Source organism: Amblyomma maculatum, chromosome 1 (genome assembly GCF_055883805.1).
Source record: "Amblyomma maculatum isolate TAMU_Amacu chromosome 1, ASM5588380v1, whole genome shotgun sequence".
Classification (NCBI taxonomy): domain Eukaryota; kingdom Metazoa; phylum Arthropoda; class Arachnida; order Ixodida; family Ixodidae; genus Amblyomma; species Amblyomma maculatum.
Genome location: NC_139344.1, coordinates 146,416,113 through 146,443,611, shown reverse-complemented (window position 1 = coordinate 146,443,611; position 27,499 = coordinate 146,416,113). Strand labels below are relative to the sequence as shown.

General features: G+C 41.5%; 1 protein-coding gene across 4 annotated transcripts in view; it reads left to right on the top strand.

Annotated features, from left to right (window-relative positions):
- Window positions 1-26,830, top strand: part of LOC146204265 (solute carrier family 66 member 2) — a 34,145-nt gene extending 7,315 nt beyond the window's left edge. For 3 of the 4 annotated variants that reach the window (XM_084589217.1, XM_084589216.1, XM_084589218.1), the window contains exons 4-6: window positions 4,618-4,686; window positions 17,229-17,445; window positions 21,979-26,830. In XM_084589217.1, coding sequence (XP_084445343.1) covers window positions 4,618-4,686; window positions 17,229-17,445; window positions 21,979-22,177 — 485 coding nt within the window. In that variant the 3' untranslated portion in view covers window positions 22,178-26,830. The remainder of the gene's footprint in view (window positions 1-4,617; window positions 4,687-17,228; window positions 17,446-21,978) is intronic. The other variant, XM_084589219.1, reaches the window with a different exon arrangement.
- The last annotated feature ends 669 nt before the right edge of the window (window positions 26,831-27,499 follow it).

Below are 27,499 nucleotides of genomic sequence, written 5' to 3'. Positions count from 1 at the left end.
AGTGAAGATTGCTGGAAAACATATCAACAACCTTAGATATGCGGATAATACCACTTTAATGGCAGAAAGGGAAGTAGAACTCAAGAGATTTCTGATGCGCATACAAGAAGAGAGTGAGAAGTTTGGGCTTAAACTGAACATTAAAAAGACAAAGATCATGGCGTTTTGCCCTATCAAGTCCTGGAGCATCAAAGGACAAGAAGTGGGAGCTGTGACAGATTTTCTCTTCTTGGGCACCAAGATTACCCCGGAGGGAGACTGCAGCCATGAAATTAGGAGACACCTGCTTCTGGAAAAGAGAGCCATGGTTAGCCTTGACCGCCTAGTAAAGAGCAGAGACATTAGTCTGTCAACCAAGATCCGTATAACTCGTGCTATGGTTTTTCCAGTTGTGATGTATGGATGCGAAAGTTGGACTGTGAAGAAGGCTGACCGCCGAAGAATTGACGCGTTTGAATAGTGGTGCTGGCGGAGACTCTTGAGAGTTCCTTGGACTGCCAGAAGGTCAAATAAGTCGATATTGTCGACCATAAACCCTGACTGCTCATTGGAGGGTCAAATTCTAAAGTTAAAGCTCAGCTACTTTGGTCATCTGATGAGAAGAGAGGAGTCGCTGGAGAAAGATTTGATGTTGGGAAAGGTTGAGGGTCGCCAGAGAAGGGGTAGGCAGCGAACGCGATGGTTAGATGGCATCCTCGAGGCGCTGCAGATAAAGTTATGTGATGTTAGGAAGATAGTGAGAGACCGGAAAGCGTGGCGTGACATGGTCTATAGGGTCACGAAGAGTCGGACACGACTGAATGACTGAACTGGACTGAACTGATCTAGGAATAACCATCTTTTTTTGCCGCACTTAGGTCTATAAGGCTAAACCATTCGTCAATAATTCAACTGTACTTTGCCAGGACAACTGTCCTTCAGAAATCGTTTTTCCCGTGCACAATTGAGCAAGTGGAACCCTTCCATCTTGCATTGTTGAATTTTCAAATGTGAACAGATTGGAGGAGTCAGTATGCGTGCATTGTAGTGCTCTAAGACAGCTCCAGCTGCCTGCAGTATCTACAGATTAATTAGTAAATAAATAAATAAAAGGAAGTTTTGTATGGGGAAAGTTAAGAACGCAATTACTTTGTCAGTTGTCTCTTGTGGGGCTGACAACACTCTAAAGCAGTTGTTTCCAAGGCTAAAAAACAGGCAGTATTATACACTTTGCATATCGTCGTTTTACATATCTCTCAGTTTGACACTTGTCTGTGTGCACTGGTCACAGTCTGGAAACGGAGATAAACTACATTTGCACTGTTAGCAGTATGATGTATTCAATTAAGTATAAGTAGAACAGGGGCGAGATGCCCTAGGAGCTGTCTAAATGGCTAAATAGTGTATAAATAAGGAAGGTGGTGAGGGAGTAATTCGTTTTATGTTCCAAATTTAGCATATTGCCGCTGGGAAACTACGAGACAGTTAATAGAGATATATATACGAAGGCCACATGATAGGCATAGTCTCTCGTGAGGTGTGTCCCATTAACTGCTGTGTAATTTTCCCAGGGTTAAGCCATCAGAATGTATATTGAAGTCATCAGGTTTGAGCCCCAGCATTTCTCATAGCCTGGGTCGCATTGTGATGTTAAACCCCTTTAACTATGAACCAGATTTTAGTGCAATTTGATTCCAAGCATATAAACAGCCCCCCAGCTAAACTGTACATGGTTTTTAAAAAAACATGTTTCTTGATTTGTAACAGCGCAGTTTATAATTACCATTTGTAGAGCCATTTGTCTGGGTAAGACATTTTTTGTAATTTTTACTTCCTGAATTTTAAAATAATGAATTTTAGATAATGGATTGAAACTGGCTTTTCATGAAAATTGAATTTCTGAAGTGTACATATCTTGCCACTTAGAACAAACTGAACTGAGGTATTGTAACGAAACCTTCATGGTTCGGAAAAGCTTATGATCTTTGATAATCAAATATTTGTCACTGTCCTTTAATCCCTCCTTTTATAAGAGCCAGTGTCACCTGGTATACCAAAGCGATTTTTTTGAACACTTATGCAATATATTACGTAAGTGTTCCTTGATGAGTTTTTGAGAAATTTTGCTAAAACTCTTGTTGTTGGGTTCTCCTGACATCAAGGATTGTAGTAAAGGTAAATTTGTCATCTTGACTATAATAGAAGTTGAATTATCGGATTTTGAACTTTCCATTTCAAAAACAGGAAGAAACATTTGTATTCCTGTTTCTGAAGTGGTATTTGTAATTTTACCTTTGTTGCATTCGTTGACGTCAGGAGAAACCAATGGCATGCATTTTAACAGGTTCCTTCCAGCAAAAATTTAAGCTCATCACAAAACTTGCGTGACGTATTGCATAAGTACTCAAGGAAGTGTTTCACCTAAAGGTAAATGACAAACTTAGAATCTGCAAACAAAAATAAATGTTCTCTGAAGATTTCATAATTCTGACTGCATAGAAGGGACACCAAAAAGGGTTAATAGGGTTCAGGCAGTAATATTTATCAGGTGGTCGCATTTTGTAGGGCGAATATCATTAGGTATGCATGCCATGTACAGCCGCCCTGATTTTTAACAATATAGCTCGAGCGTCGACCAAACTGCTGCTCAGCGCCTTATAACGGCGATAAGCATGAAACACGGTGAGAGTTCGCGCACGCGCACGAAGAGAGAGCGTCTTCTGCTACGCTGTTAGGATCACAAAAACACACGCCCTGCCCCAATATCTCTTTGCGACGTTCCACATTCTTGCGCATGCACGAACTCTCACCGTGTTGCACGCTTATCGCCGTTATAAGGCGCTGACCAGCAGTTTGGTCGATGCTCGCGCTATATTGTTAAAAATCAGGGCGGCTGTACAACTCCTCGGAAGTGAGCTGATAATTTGCAAACAATTTTTTAAAACTGCCATTCCTACACCTCATGGCGACCACCACCATTGGTCATTCGAGCAAGCTCAGCCTTTGAACATCCTGAAGGCACACATAACGTCACTGCCAAGGGGCTATCATTGGCTCTCCAAAGACTGGCGACTGGCGAAGAAGGTGGGGTGTGCGCCAGGCAGGCGACAGCTGTGTGTCTAGCTCTCTTTCGTCTCACCCCTCTATAGTGAAGCCGTGGCAAAGAAGCAAGAGGGAAAAATGCGCACATCTCAGCTGGATTGGCTTAGTAATGCACTCTTTGGCGGAGTGCATTGTTGGCCTATTTTCTTCACGATTTTCTCACTCAGCCCAATGTATGTATTGAGCGGGAAAATGTAGAAGCCGTTTTTAATCGCTGATAATTCTGGTACTACATATGCTGGCTCGGTTCCTTCTTCAGTGTCACCTCTGAAAAAGGAGCTAAGCCGGTTCCGAAACATTGGATTTCTTTAAAATAAAAGAGATGGTTAGAGAATTTTCAACTTTCACTGGTAGGTTCTAGCCCAGAACCTTTCTAAAACATGTTTTTTTAAACTAACTTTTTTTTTGTTTCATTATAAACAATGTTCCATCTTGCAGAGTTTTCCTCCTGGTTAGCATTTTATGAATAAGTGTTTCTAAAGAAGATCTCAATAGGAAGTTTTGTAACAATAATTATTAATGCTGTATGTCATCTGTTTTGCATTGTTGCAGAGAAATGCCTGATAAAGAGCAGATGAATGCAGATGGGGTAGAGAAGGGCAGCTGAGGCACCTTTGCTGTTCAACTGAATTGTGTTGAATTAAATGTAGTGTACTAGGGAAATGCTAAAAGTCTCTGAAGCGATTGTGGCTGTCTTCAAAAAGGCATGATAATACTACTACTACTACTACTACTACTACTACTACTACTACTACTACTACTACTACTACTACTACTACTACTACTACTACTACTACTACTACTACTACTACAACTACTACTACTACTACTACTACTAATAATAATAATAATAATAATAATAATAATAATAATAATAATAATAATAATAATAATAACAAATAGCAGCAGCAGTAGTAACAGTAGTTAACTTTTTTTTTTTTTTGGTCGTGAAAAACGAATGTATAAATGCTATCTGAAGGCCTGCTGAGAAAAGCTGTGAGACTGATGACAGAGCTTTTAGGGTCTAATACTGGCAATTTCACAGAAGTCATAACCTGTAAGAGCACTTACAAACTCATGCTCCAAGAGCCTATATAAATTGCACTTTTAGAAAACAGGTATATATATTTAATCTGGGAAACAGAGTGATTTTTTTCTTGCACTCTGAGGCAGAAATGTCACTGTGATAAAATTATGAATGCTACTATCTGTGCTGCGTAGGCCAGAGGCACTATTTCCACCAGTGGTGACCATTTTTTGTATTTTGTGGGTGGCACTGTTTTAGGACACATGCAGGAAGGTCTGTTGCAGCGTGCCTGATTGATGTCTGTAGCTGTAAGAGGCGAGGTATTTTTTTTCTTGTAACGCTTTTCTCTCATGTTCTTGGACTGTAGTGGCTATAGCTCACTGCTTGTGTCTTACAGTGGCTTGAGATTGGGGAGCAAACTAGGGTTGCCAATGTCCCGAAGCATGGTGCCTTTTCTAAACTGTTGCTGTGGTTCTAACCTCGTGTCTCTGTGTTGGTGGTTGGTTTAGAAAACCCGAGCGAAAACCCTGCCTGCCTCCAGGCGGCGGATGTGACCATTCGGGACCTCACCCTGTGGGGTAGGTGTTCCCAGCCTTTCTCACGTTGTGTCGCACTGTTGTACCTCTCACTGCATGCTGTTGTACCGTCTATGTTCCTCATTTCATCTTCCTTCCTGTCCAGTGTTGCGCCCTTTTTCTTCATGCATCCAGGGAATGTATCGCGCCCTTTGAGTCAGACCAAAGGTCTTGCTATAGTGTTTGACCTATGCAGTACTTTTTTTTTTTGCGTGCATCTTACTGACTGCTCATTTTTAGGTGGCCGTTTACTGTTTGGCCACATTCTTCGTTTGAATTTATAATAATTTAGTAAGCTTCTAATGAGGTTTTATCTGATTTACCTATGTTAAAGCCTTTTTTGCATTCAGTTCTTAAAGCATCCTAAAACTACTTTTCACTGCATAAAAAGAATCATGAGAGCTTTACTAGCCTCACTACCCATACTAATCTATAGTAAGGCATTAAAATTTTTGGGCTGGCAGCAGTTAAATGTTGTGCTATGAAATCAGGTTTTGGAGCAAAATTATTTTTCACATCTCAGCCAAACGTTGTTTAGTGTGTATGTAATGTGCTTTAATAATAGAACTGATTGTAGAAATTGTAAAATTCCTACACCAAAAGAGAAGTGGCGAGGCCATCGAGAAAGCTGCACGTGATTCCTAAAGGGTAGATTGTAGCTAAATTGAACGCAATTCCAGGAGGCGTAGCAAGGATGAAAAGGACAGCTGTAAGTCTAGTTTAATTTTAGCATGCTAGCATTAAAGGTCCTGTTACTCAGAAAAATTTGGTGTCGGCATTGCGAGCAAAAAATCTCAAGCATGGTGGTGGCATGTGACATCTGGCAACTGAGCACTGATTCTTCAACGAGACCACATGATATCAAAATGTTGGGGAGAAGCTGCCAACTCGGGTGGCTCATTTGAGCTGTGAAGATGGAATAAGGATAGACTTTCCTGTGCTCCTGGATGCTAAGCCAGGCATGCTACACCTTGGCTACGCAGGCATGTCCATATGCTTGTTTAAAGGGGGGCGTTATATGGTGGTTAGTGGCCTATGCCATCACGTCATACCCATAAGACGAAGCTTAAGTGTCCCCCATGGTTTTTAGGACTCGCCATGGTGGTGCAATGGTAAGGCACTCTACTTGTGTGCCCAAGGGTGCGGGATCGAATTCCGGCCTCGGCGGCCGCTTTTCGATTAAGGTGAAAAGTAAGGCGCTTGTGTGCTGTGCGATGTCAGTGCACGTTAAAGAACCCCAGGTGGTCGAAGTTTCCGAAGCCCTCCACTACGCCGTCTCTCATAGCCTGAGTAGAGTCGCTTTGGGACGTTAAACCCTTCAAACCAAACCAAACCATAATTTTTGGATTTTCTTTCTGTCATGGTTTTACCTTGTAACTAGAGATTGGTGTGACCACTTGTAATGCGTATAATTTGTTTGCCTTGTTAACCCGGTGGTGTACGCGGTTGTCTACTTCCATATTGAAAATAGCTCTGTTCTGCCGGCACTTTGTGCTGGACCTTTTGTGGAAACCTGGGAAACTATTGCACAGCACAATGAAAACTGCAGGCTCGTTCTCCGGCATGTTGAAGGGCTATGGCAAATCGCTGTGGCTTGCCTTAGGGCGTTCACTTTGACATTGTGCTGGAAAGCGTGCAGTAGCGTCAATGTTAATGAGAAAATTAATGGCAGACAGCACTTCTGCTGAGGACAGTGTGCTGCAGATCAAGTTAGTACCAGCTTCTGCATTTTATTTGTAAATGGACGGCGTATGTAAAGGAAGCTATGGGAAAAATTAACCAGGGCACTTCATTACACTATGTTTCGGCAGTGCGATAGCATTACAAGCTTTTGATGCCTTTACATCGAGTTTTGCGTGATGTTTTCATGGCTGTTGCTTTAGATCCCTACACGAGAATGAGGCATCTCTTTGAGTCACCTAGCTGGTGGTTAGATGTTTCCCTCTGAGTTGTCTAGAGGTGGTGACAGACATAAGTGAAGATACATCGAAACATATGTTTGTCATGTCCAGTCTGCTGACATTGCTACCCGCCAGCCGATCATCTATTTTTTGTGGCAGATAACACATTTTATCCCCGATGAGGCCTCCGATGCTACCTCATTAAAACTGCCTTTATGTGGGAGTTGAAGCTGCGCACTCTGATGCTGGGGGTTAGCTGTGATATTTTATAGATGTAGGCACCCTGTGGTAAACATCCAGAATGGCCGGTAGCCTGCAAGTGCTGTCACCGGTTCGAAATGCAGCACTGCAAAGCCATTTCTAAATGCACAGCGATGCTGACAAGTTCCAGTACTGTACAGTTGGAATTTCGCAATTCATTAATTTAGCTAGGGACAGAGTCAAATATGACTGTGCAGATTTCACCGTAATTGAGAATTGTAGCCTGAGGCTTGCAAACACAGTAGCCTTAATGTGCACTAGGGCTTCAGGGACCACTGCTTTCTTGCACTGCCCATGAGGTTGGCTCTATACAAATTTTAAGGACTTCAATTGAAGCCTCACTGTCTAGTTAGAGTTTCTGAAAGGAGTGAGAGGCTGAAAGTTTTTTCATCGCTGAGCAAGAACCATCATTGCTGTATCGCATAATGTCGAATTTTCCCTGTAAATTTGACTCAAAGAGCAGTGTGATCAGTTCACTCAGATAACTGTAGCTGGTCAGAATTTTTTTCCCAAGTCATCCGTTGAGTTAAAGCTATATCTCATTTCGCATAGCAAAGTAAGCTCTGTGTTACAGTTTCTAGATGTTACTGGCAGTCAAACCTGCTGTCACATTACTAAAAAACAGTTTTCTATGCCCACATTCTTGAGGCTAGGCTAGCTACAGTGGTATTCATTTCGAAGCTGTGAATGTAAAGTTCTTATTTGGTCTCTATATTGTGGGTTTGAATCGAGTGTCAGGAAAATATTTAAGTTCGATTTTCTTGGAAGTAAATGCATCTTTTCTTCCCAAGAAGCATCAACTTTCCTAGAAAGAGTCTGGTATTTAATTTTTATTGAGAACAAAAATTTGATGGGATTGTCTTCAGTGTCCCTTTAATATCTGTGTCCCTTTAATATCTCAAGCTGCACGGAGTCTATGATGGATGTCATGGTGGAGTGCTTTGAATAAGTTTGGTTTCCTAAGGTTCTTTGATGTGCACTGACATCGCATAGGATATTGGTGTTGTTGCACGTCGCCTCCCTCAAAATGTGGCAGCCATGGTAGGATTCAACCTCGTCACCTTGGCTGAACTACCAAAAACCAGAGCCACTGAGCGAATGTGGTGGAATGCTATACTTGTTACATGTTGTAAAACATACATTGTGGTGAAATCAGATTTCTGCAAATTTTAATGACTAATCAGGGAAATGCATCTGTTACCCAGGTAAATACATTATTTTCTATGGCCACCTTGTGGAGGTAAGCAGGTGGAGGCAAATTAATAGTTAATGAGGAACATTTTAGTATCATTAACTTTCAAGAAAGTTTTTTTTTTGCTTGCTTGTTTTTCCTCAAATTTTTCTCTAAGTGCATGTATTTACTTTTTGTTGCTGCTTCTGTTTACCTGACTTTGTTGGCAAGCTCTGCTGTGTCAGTGTGCTGTACCGGCAGTCTGGGAGACTATAACTTATGCACACTTTGTTTCGCTTCCCAAAGGAGGCCCAACATTTAGCTTACCTTGAAATTTTAACTCAATGAAGGCATCAGGTTTTAATACATTGGCCTTATAACGAGTTTCCCAGTTAATGTGATAAAAAAAGTCTGTTCATTGGCAGTGCATTTAGCTCCTTAATGAACAGCATTAATCGCACATTTATGGAGTCTTGCTTATTTGACTTGGCAAAGTCATCAAATATTTTTTCAACACTACTGCTTTGTTACTGAGCAGTTTTTGCATGCAGTTTTTTAATTTGCAGTCTTTTTTATTACTACATTTTGCATCAGTACTTGAATCATTCTTTATCTAGGAATGCGAAACTGCTGTTGTGTTCAAGCTTGACTGTTTGGAGGGAGAGGTCAGTCGGGCAAGTTGATTGTCCTTACTTTCTACTAATAGTACTCTGAAACAAATAGAAACTTTATTTTTCTGGAAGAGAGTGACACTGCGTCACCAAATGCTTGTGCACCTATATCACGGAGCAAGAAGTATTTATGAGGCGAAACTTGCCCCTCTGTCGCGGCCAGAAAAAAGTCATACTGCACCACCTGCTTCCTTCACCTGCCGCCAGGTGATGCTGTCATGGCGTTCCCTGCGAACGGCATGCACTTGAGTTGGCGCACATTTCCCTGCTCTCTTGGAAAGGCATTCTTTGTGTGCGGTCAACATTTTCTTCTGCAGTAATGCCATGTTGCACCCACCTACCATGTGGTAAAATATGAGCTTGTAGCAATCTACTTTTGAATTCCAGCCATTTGTGGACCAGTGACACACGGGAACGTCGGCCTTTTTAATTAAGATGGGCATTAATGACCCTCACCATGTGACAGATCGATGGGGCATTTTTCAAATGATTTCGATTGTGAAGGAACTTCGTTGTAGGCATATAGAGCATGTGTCTTGCCTTGTACACTTACCTTCAGTGACATAAGACTAACTTGTTTTCATAAAGTATTGCCAAAGATGAGATGGTTATAATATCGTTGCAATTTTAAAAATGTAAATGCTGAAGCAGCTAGTGTATATTGCCAGCTAGCAACATGTGTGAGCGGTCGCGCGGGAATTGGACACTGAACTGTTGTTTTTTTTGTCACACCCTGCCGACAGCCAGCTGAACTCATATGCGCTGTGTGCATCTCTGTGAGCACAGCTGGTGCATGTGGCATTTGAGCATTATTATTTTGTTGCTGTTCGACGTGACTGCATCTATCTACTAGCTCTTCTGGGGAAGAGCTTAAACGACTTCGTGGAATGCACGCTGTGCTCATGAGCAAACAAACTCGTGAGCACTGTGTTTTTTCATACGCTTCTTAACCCTATAGAAAAAGCATGCTCCTGGGGCACCGCCCAGTAGCGCTACCTGTGACGCTACTGCGGTAACGGTGTCTGTTCACCCTCTCCCCTGTGACACTTTCGGGTCGCCTCCGCCGGTCACGCACACAGGGAGTTGCGCCTCTTAAAATCTTTCGATCTCCGTGACCTATATGGAAGACCAATGGTGCAGCCACTCTTGTTTTATGGAATTTAGTGCTCACTTAAAGAATTATTAGCAGTATATCAGTGCTTTAGGCTTTTCTGAACAGAGGGATTAAAGGTGTCTTGAAAAGGCGTAATGGCAAAGAGGTCTTCCTGTTCTACATTAGTCAATGGAGAGGCCTTGTGGACCTTTAAATCTCCTTCATGCATTGAAATTTTATGGGAATGGATATTCTTATCAGTGCTGATATCACACCTTTGGTACCAGTGCTTCAGTCATGTACTGTTATAAAAGTGAGAGCATACTTGAGTAGCAGATGAATTACAATAAACACATTGATAGGTGGGATGAGGGAAACGAAGAATCTAGCATTTTTAGACTCTTCAGATTACAATTTATCTCAACTTAAAAATACTGACTTCTTAGAGATTGCATTTCTTTTTGTTTGCTCGAAAGATTTAGCAAGGATATATAGCATTACGTGCAAATTTTGCTCAGTCAGCCATAGAATCTAAATTCTCAGCTTTGTGCTCTGTATGGATCTGAATTTCACTTGAGAGTAAGTGCATCTTTATTTCTCTATCATTGGCTCAGTCACTGCTTTATTCTTGGGTAATCTCAATAACTTGTTGGAAATACCTATTAAAGATGGCTTTTTTTGTTTCTTGTCAAGGTGAAATTTCTTCTTTGTTGTAGCATTTTCACAGCTCTTATTCATTTTATAACTAAATACGGTATTCACTTGCATAATGAACCCACATTTTTTTTTTTTTTAACTGGCATCAGTTTGGGTGGAGGGTTTTTGCGTGGGAAAATCTTTATTTAAAAATTTGTTGTTGTTTTTTCTGAGATTCGTCTATTCTTGGTCATCAGTGAAAGCATGTGGTCAGCCGTGATCATAAAGCCGGCTTTCAGCATCATTCACTTCAAAGGGCATTGGCTGCTATCACACGTTTTAGTGATTTTGTGGCAGTGAACGGTGCCCGCCTCAATCGCGGCATGATAAGGTGAACGTACTGAAAACCGCTCAGGCTTGCGCAACTGGATGGACAAGCCGAACAAGCCACCGCCGGCACTTCTGTTAAGGCTGCTGGCCCTCTGGTAAGTTCGCCCCCACCCCCACCGCTAAGCTAACATCAGAAGATAAACACACCGCGATGTTATCGCTGTGCAGCATCTTGGCGCACTGCCATGAAATGCACTGTAGACTTCGACGGAGATGCCCGAAACAGAGGGATGCGGTAACAACTAATGCTTCAAGGTGTTTTCAAACTAGGAGACCACTATCCGTGTGATAGCGTTTGAACCATGGTACTGCGCTGAGGGCCTTCTCGCACCACCTGCACCAGACCCTTGTTTCCTTGCGGATGTTTCTCCCATCGCAGTGTCACTTCAAGTAGCACATTACTCAGCGGCGTGTTGGCTCTTTCTCCTTCCCTGTTGGCGGGATGTGCGACAGAAAGTGGTGCTCACTGAACCGCTTCATATCCAGGGGACGTCTTGGGCGCCCTTTCTTCTTGGTACCGTTGTCATTCGCGTACTTGCTGATGGTCTCCTCAACAAGTTGCAGCCGGCACTCCAGACGAGATGCTCTGCCTCCCGCTTTCTGATAGAGGACGAATGAATTATAGGTTGCCTCATCGAATAAATGTTGAAATATCTTCTAAGAAATGTTCTTTTGCTTCCATGGCACTGAATAGCTGGCCAGCATTCCTGTCGAATCCTCCCATTGTATGGTTATAATCCATGTTAACTTCTGGCTTCATGGTTTGCTTGCCCATTTTGTCAATGAATGGCACCATTTCAGCACTGTGTACAGTGGATAAAACTGTTACGAGCTTTTTATACATCCACTGTATGGCCAAGCATGCCCCGTTGAAAAGCTTGCATCTTGCCTTTCTTGAAATTTGCCCTAAGGAAACTAGGAGGAAGGCCTATGTGAGTCTCTTGTTGGGCCGTAATATCGGTAGATCTCCTTAGCAAGAAGTCGACCAGTTCTGGAGAAGTGTAAATGTTGTTTGTTGTGACGCAAGAACCCTTGTCTAGAAGGGACTCCGTAAGCTTCAGTACAACTTTCGTCGCCGTTCAGAAAGTTTCTGCTCCAACTGATGAGCTCTCCAGGTCGGTGCCTTTTCCTGTATATATCACTGAGTTCCAAATATAACCGCTTTCACACTCACACAGCAAGAATGACTTGATGCCAAAACTTGCTCTCTTTAGCAGCACATACTGCTTCCAGCTGAGTCGTCCTTTGAAGAACAACAAGCTCTCGTCGACAGTCACATCACGCTCAGGCACGTACAGCATGCGGTATTTCTTCAGGAGCTCCTGATAGATTGGCAAGATTTTTTGGAAATAATGTTGAGGCTGTCCATTAAAGTTTTTAATGTTGTGTTGTCAACAAAGTGCAATATTCTCATAATGAGTTGAAACCTCTTTCTAGGCATTACATCGCCGAAGACAGGAGTCTCAATCAGCCGGTTTCTTGATCAATACATCCTTTCATCTGGTTTCCATACAATGTCTTGCAGCAATAGTAGGCTAAGAGAAACACGCAATTCTTCTCACATAACTGGATACCATTTTCGGAAGTGAGAGTGCTTGCGCAGCTTACTAGAATTCAACAACTGAGAGGCGTACCGGTTTGTCTCCGCAACAACTTCAAGCAGCTCATCATTGAAGTAAGCCTCAAAGAGCTCCAATGGTTGGTAGAACCTACTGTGAGCTTTAGTCCTGGAAAACCCTTTAAGGCAAACCGCTGAGGTTGAGCTGGGATATTGTCCTGGTCTGTCTGGCACCCTCCCCATCGTGTCATCGCCGCTGTATTCCGCTTACGACTCACTGTCAGTAAAAATGTCATCTCTATCTTGTTCACATGAGGAATAAAAAAAGGCATCCTCCCCACTTGTGCTATCATTCGACGCAGAATGATCTCCCGCATGAGATCCACGTACGGATGATGCCATGTTTGCCAGAAAACGCAGGCAATCGGATGCAGGCATTCCGCCATTTAGTGTTCAAAATTGCATTCAAGAAAAATGCTATTGATGGGACTCGTGCTGCCATCTATGTATTATGCTGTAAAGTACCATTTGATGAGCTTTGCTCGCCAAAGGCCCCTTGAAACAATGCCAAAAAACTGTGATGACCTCACCTCGTCATAGGCAAAAAAGTGCCGATCGCTTGTGACGAACTAAGCTCGTCATAAGCCCTTAAGGGGTTAAGAGGCAATAAGAAATGGTTTACGGAACTTAGTAGCACCTCTGCTACCATGGCAGAAAACCATTGATGATGGTACATCAGTGAAGCACAATAAAAGACTACTTGCTGCACTTCTGTGAAGGTGGTTTATTGGGGCCTATTGGGACCTAGGATGTAATTCCTAGCCAACCATACCAGCCATGTTTGCTTGCTATAAGGTCACATGATTGACTTTGGTATCTTCTGTGTGTCAGAGAGTGCCACTGCAGGTGTGCAGCATGATTCAAAGAAGTATTGCCTTTGAGGCAAAAACGCAATAGAGCATACTGGATTAATTATGTAAAGTTGTTTACATTCTGAGTTGTATCTGTCTGAAGCCAGGTGTTGTATCGGTATGTGTCTGCATAATTCATCTATTATTCCTTTATTCGCTGTGATGTTTTAATCTTTTAATGTTCTTTGAGCAGTCTTCTCCTGCTTCTAAGGCATAAGAAAGTCTGACTTTGCAATCAGTGTCTGCTAATTTGTCTGTTCATCAAAAATTACTGAAATGATAGAAGTTCTAAACACTTTGAAATTCATCAACTGCACGCATCGCAAGTCTGGAAAGACCTGTTACTAGTTCATTGATGTGGTCTTAAGATAAATGTCTGAATCTAGCTTCAACTAGGAAATGTGGGCATAAAAACAACCAAAGTGACATTCTGGTTTTCGATATGAACACTTTTACAAAAGACATGCACTAGGCTTTACTCATATAAGGTTGACTAATCCACATGTTTTTCTGTGCACCTTCTAGCCATCTCGTCAAACAGTAATGACTGATGCAAAAGCATGCACTTAAATTAAGTGTTTTTCACCCATGAAATTTGGGCATTAATTTTTGTTGATACAGAAAGCCTTCTGTGAATGTTTGCTGTGTGGATGTATGGAAGAGAGAGAAACAGAAGAACGTAAAGGCAAGGAGGGGATTTTTCATAGAGCTGCTATGGCAGCCAGTTCCTGCACAAGCTAGCGACTCTAGCAGCAGCGCTTGCTTATCATTGTGGATGCCTTTCAAATAGGGGTGTGGGAATATTGAAATTTTCGAATACGAATCGAATGTGAATATGGGGCAAAAATGCCTTCGAATGTCGAATATTTGATCAGTGGAAAAAAAAAATTAAAAATTAGAAAATAGCATACATTTTTGTGTTGTTTATTTCAAAATTCACATGGTATTCGCTTATAACATTAAACTAGAATTGGACAGAAGTGTATACCCTACTGAAAAATTCATTATAAATTTTGTACAGGATTCCGTATACCGGTGTTTTGTACAGGAAAGACCTGCATGAAGCTAGCAGTCATATCGCTGCTGAATACAGTAAACTCTACAGTGTACTGTAAACTCTACAATACAGTAAACTCTGAAAGTTTCAAATACCAGATTTTTGAATACGAATACAAATCGAATAGTAAACATATTCGATTCGTATTTGAATTTTCTAGTATTTTCACACGCCTACTTTCAAGTAATGTATTCTAACTAACAGTTGCCACTGGCAAACTGTCTGTGGTAGCAATTTACCTCTTAGTTAAAAAATCAGTTTGGATTGCTTGTACTCATTAGATTACATCATATCATTGCATTCATGACAGCTGATTTAACAAATTTAGTTGTTTTCTACCTAAATTTATTTGGTTGAGTTATTTGGTTTATTTGGTCTGAGTTATCAGCAGTTTTAGGCATTGTATTCTGCTTTCAGATTATTTTGTTCTCGTAAATATGTGAAATAGGTAATCTAGTAAGAATCATATCCACAATAGGATTTCCGTGATCTCCATTTATGCAAGATATGGGATGTATACCCTTTGGGGCACATAGGAGTACCCACATATGCAGAAGCCTTTGCTGTTATCGTTCTTATTGATTTCCAGCAAGAAACTGCCTATTGTGCCCATTTCGCTTGTGGTCCATTGTTTTAGCCCATTTTGCTGCATGCCCAGGAATGGATTTTGCACAGCCATTTCTAAAAGTGCACTGCTGTGTTTAGCTGAAAAACTACTACAGTTTCAGATAGCTATACTTTATTTTTTTATTTTTTTGTCTTCCGCTGCTGCAGGCGTAGATTTATGGGTCATTCTTGGAGGGGGCAGGAGGCAGTGGAGGTCCCATTCATGTCATGCATTTGTTTGAATTTTTTATTTGAAAAATTGGGATTCAGCATTGACTTTTCATGTAGAATTTCTTGCTTGAAGAGGGAGCAACCCAGCCTTTAATCTACAGAGTTCTAACTTTTTCATTTGATCTGGAAGGTTTGAGCCAAGAATTTTGGGATTTTCCACAGTCATTTTTCTTTTTACCCACAGTTTTAGGCTTCATAAATTCACTTCCTGTTGAATGTTTTTGCATTTTGGCAATGAGAAGAGATTTTATACCACTTTCTTCCTTCTCTTTTTTTTTTTCTTCTTTAACTAGAGAGCTTGTTCATCTAGGTTTTTTGCATCTCACAATAAGCCAGAATTCGAATATTTACAGTGTAATAAGTTTTCCAAACAGATAATTGCAAAACTATGTTTTTTGTTTTTCAGAGGTTGAAAAAGGGAACTAATGCAGCGACCATTCCTGTTTCCCCTATACAAAGCAACTAAGGAGCTAGGATTCCATAGCATGCTGTTTGCCATTTTAGCCAGGGTTGTATTTTCTAACTTATCCCAAGGTTAGCAATGTTACTGATGATAAACGTCAAGGGAGGTTTGGGGTCACCAGTACCCTCTTTAGGACAAGCTCAAGATATCCATTTTGCTTTCATTTTTTTTATTTGTTTCATTCACTTTTATTTCGTGGCAATCTAGAGAAAGAAGTGGCTTTTTGCATAGAAATCAGATTTAACCTGATTTTTATGAAATAGTCATAGGGGGGTAAGAGTATGTAAAATATATATAGAATATAAGTAGATGTGCAAAATATTCATATGTATATATAGGCAATATTTTATGTGTAATATGTAAAGTATTATTGTGTGCTAACGCAAAGGAGCTGTGTACTTAGAAATTGTCAAAAGGTTGTACAGATGTTTTTTTAGATGGTATGTTGATTTGTGGCATTCATTAGTATTCAATAAAGTTTTGCATGTATGTTGAAGAGCTTAAAAAATAACCGGTTGCAATCATCTAGGGCACAATTTCTCAAAGGGGGTCCGTGAACCCCAGGGGGTCTGCGAAACGGTTTTACGGGTCCGCGAAACTGGCGCCTGAAAAAAAAAAATAAGGAAAGGTCATGTGATAGATCCGTCCTGCTAGACACAATTGCACAGCGTTAAAAGCACGGAGGTTTAAAACACTCTAATTTCTCAAAGTGAAAGCAATACGAGAAGAGTGCAGAAACAAAGTGCTCGTGAGAGAGAGAGAGCGTCTCTGGGGGCATGTGTTGATGCCGGCATTGGTGAAGCTCGAACTCTGGCTGCACTGCTAGACAAGGATGCAGTAAAAGGTGTTTCGGGTGCCTGACAAGGTTCTGGGAGGAGTCAAATCGTTTTCCAGCGTCATAGTCACCGGTGCAGGCACGTTGCCTCTCCCTCATGCCCTCTGCAGGCCATGTGCTTTCTTATCAACTGCACATTTTTTGAAGGCAATTTAGCATTGACCCAATCCCAATTGCTTAACCTTCTCCCAGAACTGTGGTAGCAGTCTGCACGAGATGGCATCCCTCCCCTCCCGACCATTCCGGTCTCGGCTACGGCGACCGGCAACGCCATCCGCCGACTGTCGACGGCAGCCTTAAGTTTTAGTGAACAAAAACGGCCATCGAGTATAGTTTTGGCTGTAGTGGACTGAAATCTGACTGAAAATGCAGTGGAATGAAAATTTTATTCTAGAACTACCTTCTGCAGCGTAAGGACAGCGACTCAGCACTCACCGTAGCCTTGGTAGTGCTGAAGGGAACTACTGGGATGGAGTATACGTGTGGTAGCGTTACTGTTCTTGAGAACTTAACCGTGCACCTGCATAACATGATAAAAATATAGGGACCTGGTCACTGTTGGGTTGGTGCACTCTTCCTTGTAAAATGACACAGTGCACTGCTCATTGTCATATGTGTGTGTCTGTGCATGGTAATGCCTTCTAGCAATGAACTTTTCCTCTTTCTCTGCATGCTGCTGCTGTTGGCCAGCACTATATTGCTGTCTAGCGTATGGGTTTGTGCGTGAAATTGGTTTACTGTATTTTGAATTTAACTTGCAGAGTCACCGTGGCGCCACTTTTGGGCCTGGACAGATTTTCTGAGCTACGTTGAATTCATGGCCACCTTTGCATTCTGCTCGGGAGCTCTCTTGTACCTGCTGCTTGACGTGGAACTTGTTGTTGAAGCTGTGGGCTTTGCAGCTTTGCTTACTGAGGCATTGCTGGGGCTACCTCAGTTCTGGCGTAACTTGCGCAACCAGTCTACTCACGGCATGAGGTAAGACTGCTATCAAAGCCTGGAGGAGTCATGATCATTCTTGTCTTTCAGACGTATCTCAATAACCATTGCTTGTCAATGCTGTGCTGTAGACTTGCTGTCATGGTCTCACTTTCATGATATGGAAAGCTTGTTTCAGTGGATGCTGTGAGACATTTTTGGGTAGATATGTGAAGGAAATTCAGGTGGTCAAGTACCATATCTTTCGATCATGACCAAATGTGCTATGGGTACATTTTGAAGTAACGGAAGCATGTCCAGAAAGCAGGAGCTTACAGAGAGAATATTTACTGCAGGATCTGTTCACTATTTCATTTGTGGTGGTACAATTCAGTGTCTTGAATGGTGTGTCAAAGAAATGGTATTGGGCATTAACTTGTACTGTTGAGGCTTTTTTCTTTTCCTTCTTTTTTTCTCCCCCTTCAACAGAAGATTGCTCATGAACTCAAAGCAGGGGAAGAAGTTAAAGTCATGGCTTCCCCATTCACAAGTTTCTCTTAGACACCAAGAGTAATTTAAGGGTGAAATTTGCAATTCTTATGGACTTAACATACTGCGTATAAAGATCAAACTACAGTTTTTGGGGGTCAAACATGCTGTTGCCTATGGCCAGGCAAGGACAAAATGAGGGATACACACACGAGTGCTTTGTACCAAATGCACCAACTCGCCCATTCTTGTGCAGTTCCTTTTTTGTACAGCGGGCTCTTTTCCACGTTCTAAGCGCTCGTGTGTGTATCCCTCATTTTGTCCTTGTCTCCTTTGCGCTACGTTTCCTAAAATGCAAATGCACCAACTCGCCCAATTCAGCATTCTTGTGTTGCCTATGAATTGTATTGCAGTTGAAAGCTCCTTACAGCTAGAGCTGCAGTCACTGCCCGAGGACAGAGTAGTACCTGTCTTGTATTCAAAAGGCAGTGGGCAGAGATCACAGCAGTTTTGGGCAGTCGTTAGTTAATTTATTAAGAAGACATGACCCTAGCCAGGTGCTGAGCTTTCCATTGGTTTCACGTCTCAAAAGGAGACCTGAGACACATGTTAAAGTTCTACTTGCAAGGAATGCTGGGGGATAACTCTAGCATGCCTGTTTAGGCTTTGTCTTTCACTGTCATAAGTGCATCTGGCAATTATGCACCTGGTCTTGTGCTTAATGGATGTGCTTTGTGATGGCACTCCAAGGAAGGTAAATGTTGAAGGGAATTCATAATCTTGAAAGAACCTGTAGGTCATTGGCTCACTACATAGAGGAAAGATGGGTAATCTCTGCAGGTTTTTTGATGCAACAGCATTAAATGTCCCTTTTAGAAAAGCCACAGTCTGTCCATGTAAAAACTGCCATTGATTGAGATCTCGCGTGGTCTTGTGACATCATCAGCCTCTCAACCAGTTAGGGAATTTCTGGCCAAGTTTGCAAGTGCTCTAGGAGGTCACAGCAGGTGACGTGGCCAAATGCTGATTGGTTGTTGGGGTGTGTGATGTCATGACACCTGAAGTGCACTGGCACTTGGCAGACGTGCTGGTCGCATGACATGGCTGGGAGTGGTTGGGGTAGGTTGTATCCACAACTTCCTTTACTCCATTTTACATGCTGTTTGCAGTACTGCGAAACACAAGAGTGGCTTGAGCCAATCAAGGCGGTGTATCTATGCACCTATATCACCACTTTGTGAGTATGTGGTAGGAGCACATCCATGTTCTACATATCATCCAGATTGGCCCAGGTCACCTTGCCTTTTCTAGTGCTGTAAACAGCTTGTGAAACGGAGTATATAAGCCCGAAAAAGCAGAAAACAAACAATAAAATTCAACAGCGAGCACGTTTGACTGCATTAACATAAACCTGTTGCAGCAATGTGGCTTCTAATGCTGTTGCATTCTGCCCTTGAGGTAGCTTGACTTTTTGTAGTCGTGTGTCGGGTTCCTCCTGACAATGCAGCGCAGTCGCTCTGGTCCACTCTCGGACACTGTCCGACAAGCTTTTCTGGGAATTATGCGCGAGATGTCATCCTTTGAAGGGCAAGTAAACTGCATTTTAATTCATAGTTTGTTTTTTGTGCACTATGAGGCAGCACTTGCTAGCGTTTTTTTCCTCGGAACATTGGTATATTTGTGTCAGTGGCAATAAGCTTGGTGGCATTCTCGCTGAGTGATTTCAGGAGCAAGAATTTGCAAGCTATTAGCGAGAGCAAAAATGGTTTTAGCAAGGGAAGGGGGGGAGACACTAGGCCTTCACCAGATGATGATAGTGATTCTGCTGAATCAAGTGGCGACAGTGACAGTGAAGAGTGCTCTGGAGACGGCACCTCTGGGGGTGATATGAGACTCGACAATTATTGTGTGAGCTGTGCATTTTACCGAAAGTTCATGAAATGAACTGAGGAAAAGTTACTTTCTGGCTTTTCAAAGTTGCATTTGTCAACTGCTTCTTTTGGATGAGCATGCAGCTGTTGAAACAGGGGCTAAAGCCGCAGTGGTAGCTGCAGTACCACCACCGCCTGATCTTGCAGTAGGTGGTTGGATGAGGGATTGCGCTGCGAAGCGGGGCCTGTCTGCACATCTGGACTGCTAAGAATGGCTGAATGGAACGCTTCGTTTTATATACAAGGTGCCCAGCCGAAGCAGCACAGACTGTGCTGTTTCCATAACCGCAAAACAAAACAGGCACGAATGAAACAGTGTTTATCTACAGAACTTGCTGTCATAATCCAAGACTGGACCTAGAAAATACTTTGAGCATTAGCACAGGTTGACTTGGACAAGCATAACAATGACAAATAAATTTCTCGTAAGTTGTTCTTGCTCAGTAGTTTTCTTCACAATGTCCGAAATTAGTAAAATAGTATCGAACTGGAACGGCTAAAAAGTGAGTAAGAGTTTTGAACTGCAAAGGGTTAAGCATCCTATAAATTTTTTGCAACATTTTCAGCTTTCACATTTTGTGGGCAGAGGCCATCATAGCTGGACCCATTGCCTGCATTACCTTGCACAATACAAGAAGACAACATGCATAAAGCTGTGAAATACAGTCGAGCCCACTTATAACAGCCATAGTTCTAACAAACACTCACTTATTACAAATGACTGTGGTGCTGTCATCTAAAAGCTATTAGGGCTATGGTACTGTGTCTCACATAAAATGAACAATCGTGACCACGCTACTCGGTTATAATGAATGAGGAGATCCAGGTGCTCTTCACTGCAGTCAAAAGACACACACTCCTCGCCAAAGCGAAGACTGAAGAGCACCTCCCATGTCCTGTACCGCCTTGTCCCCGCACTTTAAAGAAAGTGTCGACCCTTCCATAAAACAGGCTACAATGTCAGTTGATGCGTGCATGTACCCTGGTTAAGTAAGTGGTCTAATGTGAAAGCTAAACAGCAGTAAACGCGAGAAAGAGGCAGTGCTGAAGGAGAAACTGCTGCACAGCCAGTGATCAACTGGCATCGCTGTTCTGAGGTTTGAATATTAGTCATGATGTAAGCCTTGCTGGCCTACCAGGTTCAAGGCATGCGCCGCTGGCTGAGTCAGACCTTCACCTTCACCGTGCAAAAACAGCAGACGTGTAGCACATCTTGCACCCGCATGCTGTGGTAGCTCCGTTGCTGCTTCGTTTTTGAGAAGGATTCGAGAGGGGAATAGCGACCTACTACCAAATGCTGCAAACGCCTCACTCGATATCGCTATTACCGCATTTGTAAAGCGGCTGGTCCCAGAAAGTGTCTCGGCCACGAGCGTACAATCATGCTGGAGAGCTTGAAAGCAGCTTAATAGTGTCTGCTTTGAAGACACCGATGCCACCGAGCTACTGTTTAAAGAAATAAGTGCCACTTTTGTCAATTGTTCCATTTTCTTTTCGCTGAAATAGGCCAGGTCCGTTTGCTATGAACCTTGGATATAGCCAACAGAATCCATGTGACCATCAAGTTCGTTGGGCTCGACCATATTACATTTCATAATACTCTCTGCTTTTTAATGCTCTATAGTTTTATCATTTTCAGCTCTCAGTAGCATCTGTTTTGTCATTACATTATTTCTGGTCTTCTATGTCATGAACAGTGTAGTGGTTGAACTTGTGATTATGCAGCAGTTTTTTTGTCGCTGTTGCTGTTGCCTTGAGGAGATAAGTTTCAGTTTTTAATGCCAGTTAGTGCCAAGCTAGCTTTTTATACTGTGTGTGTTGTGTCAAAAGTACAGAGTTCCATTACTCACTATGGGCTTTACCTTGTCAGTGTAAGCCAACTTTAATTTGTCCTCAGTGCCCTTTGACAAAGTTCAAAGGTATAGTGTGGGAGTGTTTTGTAATATTTATATTCTGTCATTCTCTTCTTTGCAAATGGTTTGATGTATGTCATGATTTAAACAGTGCTGATCTTTGAATACCAAATTTTTCTTCCCTGTTTCTGGAACTGCAGTCCATTACTTACACTGTACAGTTGATGAGCTGTATTTATTGTTCATTTTTATTTCTATCTCTGATTTACTGTGCAGCTGCAAAGGACTGAAAGTTCTGCCATGCTTTTTTTTCTTTTCAGTACTCAGATGGTGCTCATGTGGACTGTGGGTGATGTTTTTAAGACTGCCTACTTTGTTATACGCCTGGCACCAGTGCAGTTCTGGGTGTGTGGTACTCTCCAGGTTTCCTTAGATATTGCTATTTTGATACAGGTGGTGTGGTACAAATACCAGCCAGCCTCTGCCAAAGTAGCCAAACACAGCAGTCATATCAGCTGACAGTACCATCCATATGGAGGCAGTATTCGTGAGGCTGCAGTTGTAGCTTTTGATGCAGTGAACTTCTTTGCCATATAAATTTATTCAGGTGTGCTTTGTTTAATACACAGTTATATGACATAACGTTTAAGTGTTTCATTATTCATGGTACCCAAAATCTTGGTGGAAGAAAGAGAGGGGATCCAATGGTGCTGGGCATGGTGTGACTTTCACGCACGACGCAACCACAAGGGGGGGGTTTTCTATGGGTGCACCTGGCTTATGCACTTGATTTTAATGTGTGTGTGGCATTGATATTTTTTTGTCATTGGAGCAATGTTGCTTTATAGCTATTCCCATATTGCGCACAATCAGTTCGACTGGAGGCTGCTTGGATGACTGCTTAATTAATGGTGCTACAAGCTATCTTTTCTGCCCATGGTTACATTCAGCTGTAAAATTTAAGATCAGGAGAACCACGGTTAATATAATGGTATTTACTGAGATCACAAAAGTGAGCGCTATGTGATAGATATGAGAGCACTATATAAGCCTGCACAGTTAAGAACATACGCAGGCAGTGCTTTGCTCCACCTGTCACATGATGCGGCACAAGTTGAAGGGTACAATAAATGGTTTCTGAATATTATACAAAGTATTGGGGCCAAAAGATGCTTTTTATTGTAAGTAATGCCAAACATAGTGAGCAGGTCGATGATCTGGTTCATGCAAAATTAAATGGTATTCATCTACTGTGATGCTAAAAGCAAAAGGTAAATTATACTATATCAGCCATAAGTGAAACAAAATAGCACAACTAGCACCACATCTGTTTAGTTTCTTTGGCTGACACATGTATCTACTGGGACAAGCTTGGGCCGTGTCAACTTTTAGCAAGCGCAAGCCATTGGCCAGCTGCTTGGTAGCTGTTCAATTTTGAATTACCGCATGCTTATGTACATTTCAAGCCTCACAGAAACCATAGGATATAGGCTTTAACTTCATCACCTCATAGTCTGCTATTTCAACCAAAATAGTCTTTCACCTCTCACACATTGCCTACAACACCACTAGCTTTAGACCTTTCCCAAGTTGCGCAACTTGCTGCTGCTTTTACTATTAAGGTGGGAGTTTGGGCTGGTTGTAACACATGTCAAACAAACAAACTAGAAAAAGATGTTTCAGTTTTTTAACTGTCCATACGAAACAGTATATCACTGATTGCATGCCATGCGAAGCATCTTTCCATGCTTGGAAATTAAGTTATTTTTGCAGTAACCAGCATTAGAAAACTTTAATCTGCACAGAATCTGGTATTTAAGTGATGAAAATAGGCATATATCAAGGGTTGGGTCTTTCAGTGCTGACTGAGGTTGCAGAATTTCAGCGTGCATGCTGGTGCTCCTTAGGAATGACAGCACAACCTGTGGAAAGGAAGGCCCCCTGAACACATGCTGCCCTTGGCAACGGCAGCCTCTTCCGGTCACTCTAGCCACAGTGTGGCCGTGCCATCAGAATGCCACTCTTTCTTCCACCATGCCCCGAATGCCATAAGTTCTGTGATTTTGTGGTCCTCGACATTGTGACATTGCTTTTGTTTCTTTAGAAAGAGGTATGGTCTTAGTTTGACAAAGCCTTCATAGGCATATTGAGTTAATTTAGACCAAAAAGAATGCTGGCTGCTCTAAGCAACATCAGTTGCAGGCTGACCATAACATTTATTGGTGCACTAGTTGACTGCAGCCATAATTTGCTAATTATTGACCTCGTTATTTATTCGTTCTATTGTGATCTTAATTTGGGCCTTTCGTCACATCATTTGAATAAAGGTGTTGAAGTTTTTCTACATTCCTGTTAAATTAGTTTGATCTCATCGAAAGGATAAGAGAAATTGCTGCATAAGGAGGAGGTTGAGGTCTGATGGGTGACCTTGGTTGTTGCTCGATTCATTGAGTGCCTCGGATAGAAACCATGTAGTATAGCATGCATAAGCCAGCTGCTGGTGTGGCTACTCTGTCGCCCCTGAAATGCCAAAGTCTGCCTTTTTTTACTACAGAGGTGACATTGCTAGCTAACGCCTCGTGCTTGTAGTCTGCAGGAAGCGGCACTGAGTGCACATGAGACTAAATGTTGTGAAATTTTTACTATAGTCACTGGTGTGCTCAAAGTTTACACTGTTTCATTTGCTTCACACTCTATGCATAGCATATAAATGATAACTTTAGGCATATACCTTATCCTTCATATGATTTTAGTCATTATTGTAGAACACACATGAAAAAAAAAAAACTTGCGTTGCCTGGCCGTTGTTTATACTTGTATGACTTGTTGTTATGAAATGTGGTAGGCCTTGCTGAAATATTCTCTGCTAGGTTTCTAGAAACATTTTCTCTGGTTTCTTCAGCTCTCGGGTGCATTAAATGTGTAGGGTATTGTTTATGCGGGATTTTTTATTTTCTCATTTTATGCAGTTTTGGTAATCCTGCATTATGTTGCTGACTTCTTAAGAGAAAGCATCATTAGGTATTTTATATTAAGCCTTACTTTACTTGCTACTGGTACAAGCTTCTTAGACTGAACCATATTGGGCCTGAAGGTTATTCCTTTTTTACATATCCAGATCCCCATTTGATTAAATCCAGAGAAGCACTCAAAAACCTTTCTCTCAGCAAGGGGAGGTTTGATACCTTGTTACCGACTAATTCTCTACCTTCTCCTAACTGTGGGCTTTTTGAAAAGTAAGCTTGATATCAAGCTCACATATCAGCTTATAATGCGCACTACATGTTGTGATAACATATTGGCAGCCATGGTGTACGTTTTTTGGGTATGTTTCTACCGCGCTATGCACTCTCTCATTATAATGTTACCAGGAATTTTGGCGTCTGTATACTATATTCATTTTAGATTGATTCTGGTCAAATAAGCGACAGCTTGCCATATTGGTGTTAAATTCTGCTATGCTTTAAGGATTTTTGTTTTTTACACCCTTGAAGCTGCTCCTACTAACACTGGTGCATGGTATATATTAAGGAGAAACTAGGATTTCAACCCTTTTTATAAGCCTGTGTGTTTATATATATATATATATTTTTTTTTTTGAGGTAGTGTTTTTTTGTGTGTGTGACACTTAAATTTTAGACAATGTGCAATAGTGCAAATTGTATTAAATTTCTTGTTGATTGAAAGACACTTGGGTACCACAAAAGGGGGAGTTTTATAAAACAGCTTTCATTAGCTTGGCATGTGCTCGCAGTAAACTTTTAAAACCAAAAATGTTTCTTGTGCCTGCGTTACTTGCAGTTGTAGGTACTTCACCTTCATTTGTAGAACACTGGGTATTGTGGCAGGATATATTTTGTGCCAATGTTCAAGAGAAGTTCTGGTTGTAGTGCTAGAAATGATATTTTTTATTATACTCTGTAGAATAGCACCTCTACATTTCAGGTTGTCTATTCTATCAATAGCACAGCCCAGTTGTACATTGTGTTTATTATTGTTGTTACTATATAGGTTCTATGGTTGGTTGTTTGCAGAAGTTGTTGCCTGTCATGGTTGACATATATGACATCAAATTTCTGGTGTTTCTAGAGTGTGTTACAACGGACGAAGCTACATGTACCTAGATGCGCTCTACTTTTCAGGAAGTATAGTTTCTCGTTGCTCTAGATATATTCCTCTTGGTCATGTGCTTTACTGTGAAAGGACAATAGACACCTAATTTTGGGGTTTGTGTTTTATCCTTTGTAACGATACGTAAGATATTACTGTCCATGCATGACCACGTGAAATTCTCCTAAGACCGCTAAATAATTTATAATCACATTTATTTTCTCACCTGTTTTGGTTTCAACAGCCAAGCAATAGCTGTGACGTCAAAGTCAAGTCTAGGTCACGTAACGGGGAAAAAAACAGCGACATAATTGTTCCTGTGTCATCTGAATTCACTACAATGCTAAAAGCAGCCTGCCTCAAGAACAGGAATCACGAGTGAAGAGTCAGCAATTATATCATGCCATGTAAGTCCCAGACCTAACAGACCCCCTTGCAAAAATCGTTAAGTAGGCTTTCCCGCACTTCTTCCTGCCCCAAACATGGTGTCACTGGCTGCCAGAAAAACGTCGATATGACCTGAAATTGCATGTTGCTGCTAAACAGATGGATGTAGTGGTGATAGGGGAATTATGTGAGCATGGTCTGATGCATAAATCATACGGTTTATGGCCATAATATAATGTTTCAATACATTGCTGTTCTGCCATTAGTGGGGAACGCAGCATAGAGGGGAAGCCGACTTAACATTTATGAATGGGTTCTATTGTGACCTTATAGCCATCCTTTACAATTATTTAGCGGTCGTAGGTGAAAACTGCGTGGTGATCAGTATATAGGAATGTCTTACGCATCATTAACAAAAAGAAAAATGCCTCCAAAATTCGGTGTCTTTTAAGTATTTAGTAAGTTCTGCAGAACCACTGTCACACGCACAAAACGTCTTACATATGGTTAGTTCATTAACCTAGCCTTGTGGTTGTGATGCTTTTATGCACTTTTTACTCTGCCTGTAAAAGTTTAGTGTGAAGTGTTGAAGGCATATACCAAAGATAATAAATTTGTTATGTGACCGCTAAGGAATCTATTGTTGATGCCAACAATAAAAAGTGCTGTATCATGCCTCTGGATGTTTATTCTTAATGGAATAGCTGGTCGAGCTTTCGTATTGTTGAATTGAATATCATAATTTTCACATAAAACTAAATACTTGTTTCATTTAAGTTGAAAAGCATTAGTGTGCTTTGGCAAGGATTTCTCGCTGCTTTTCTTTCTGATTAAAACCTGCATGAGGATTATAGAAGAACATGTTTTGTAACAGCAGCAAATGCAAATGAATATGTCACTTCAAGGAGACATTCTGTTTGGCAAGCTAACTGGCTACCAATGTGGATGTACCACTGGTTACTCTCCAATTTCCAGTTTATTTCTTTTGCTCTTCACATCTCTAATGACACCACAACCCAAATTTATCTGTGACTTGCCATTAGCAAGAGAGAACTATGCAGAGTGGCGTTGTGGAGTAGTACAGAAATATTTAGTATACAGTTGATACTGGATATATCAAATTACAATTGCCTGTATCGAACTCTCGGCATATCCCCTTGAAGATCTTGCTCAAATGTATAGGAGTGGTGTTCACCGTACACCCATTCAATGGAACATTCGATAATTCTAACTACGCCGTGCCCCTTCAAGATATATCAGATAGCAGGTACCGGGGCTGGCAAACATCTTTTCCTTCCTTTTGTATATACAATAAATAACCACTACAACAACAGCAATCGGTTG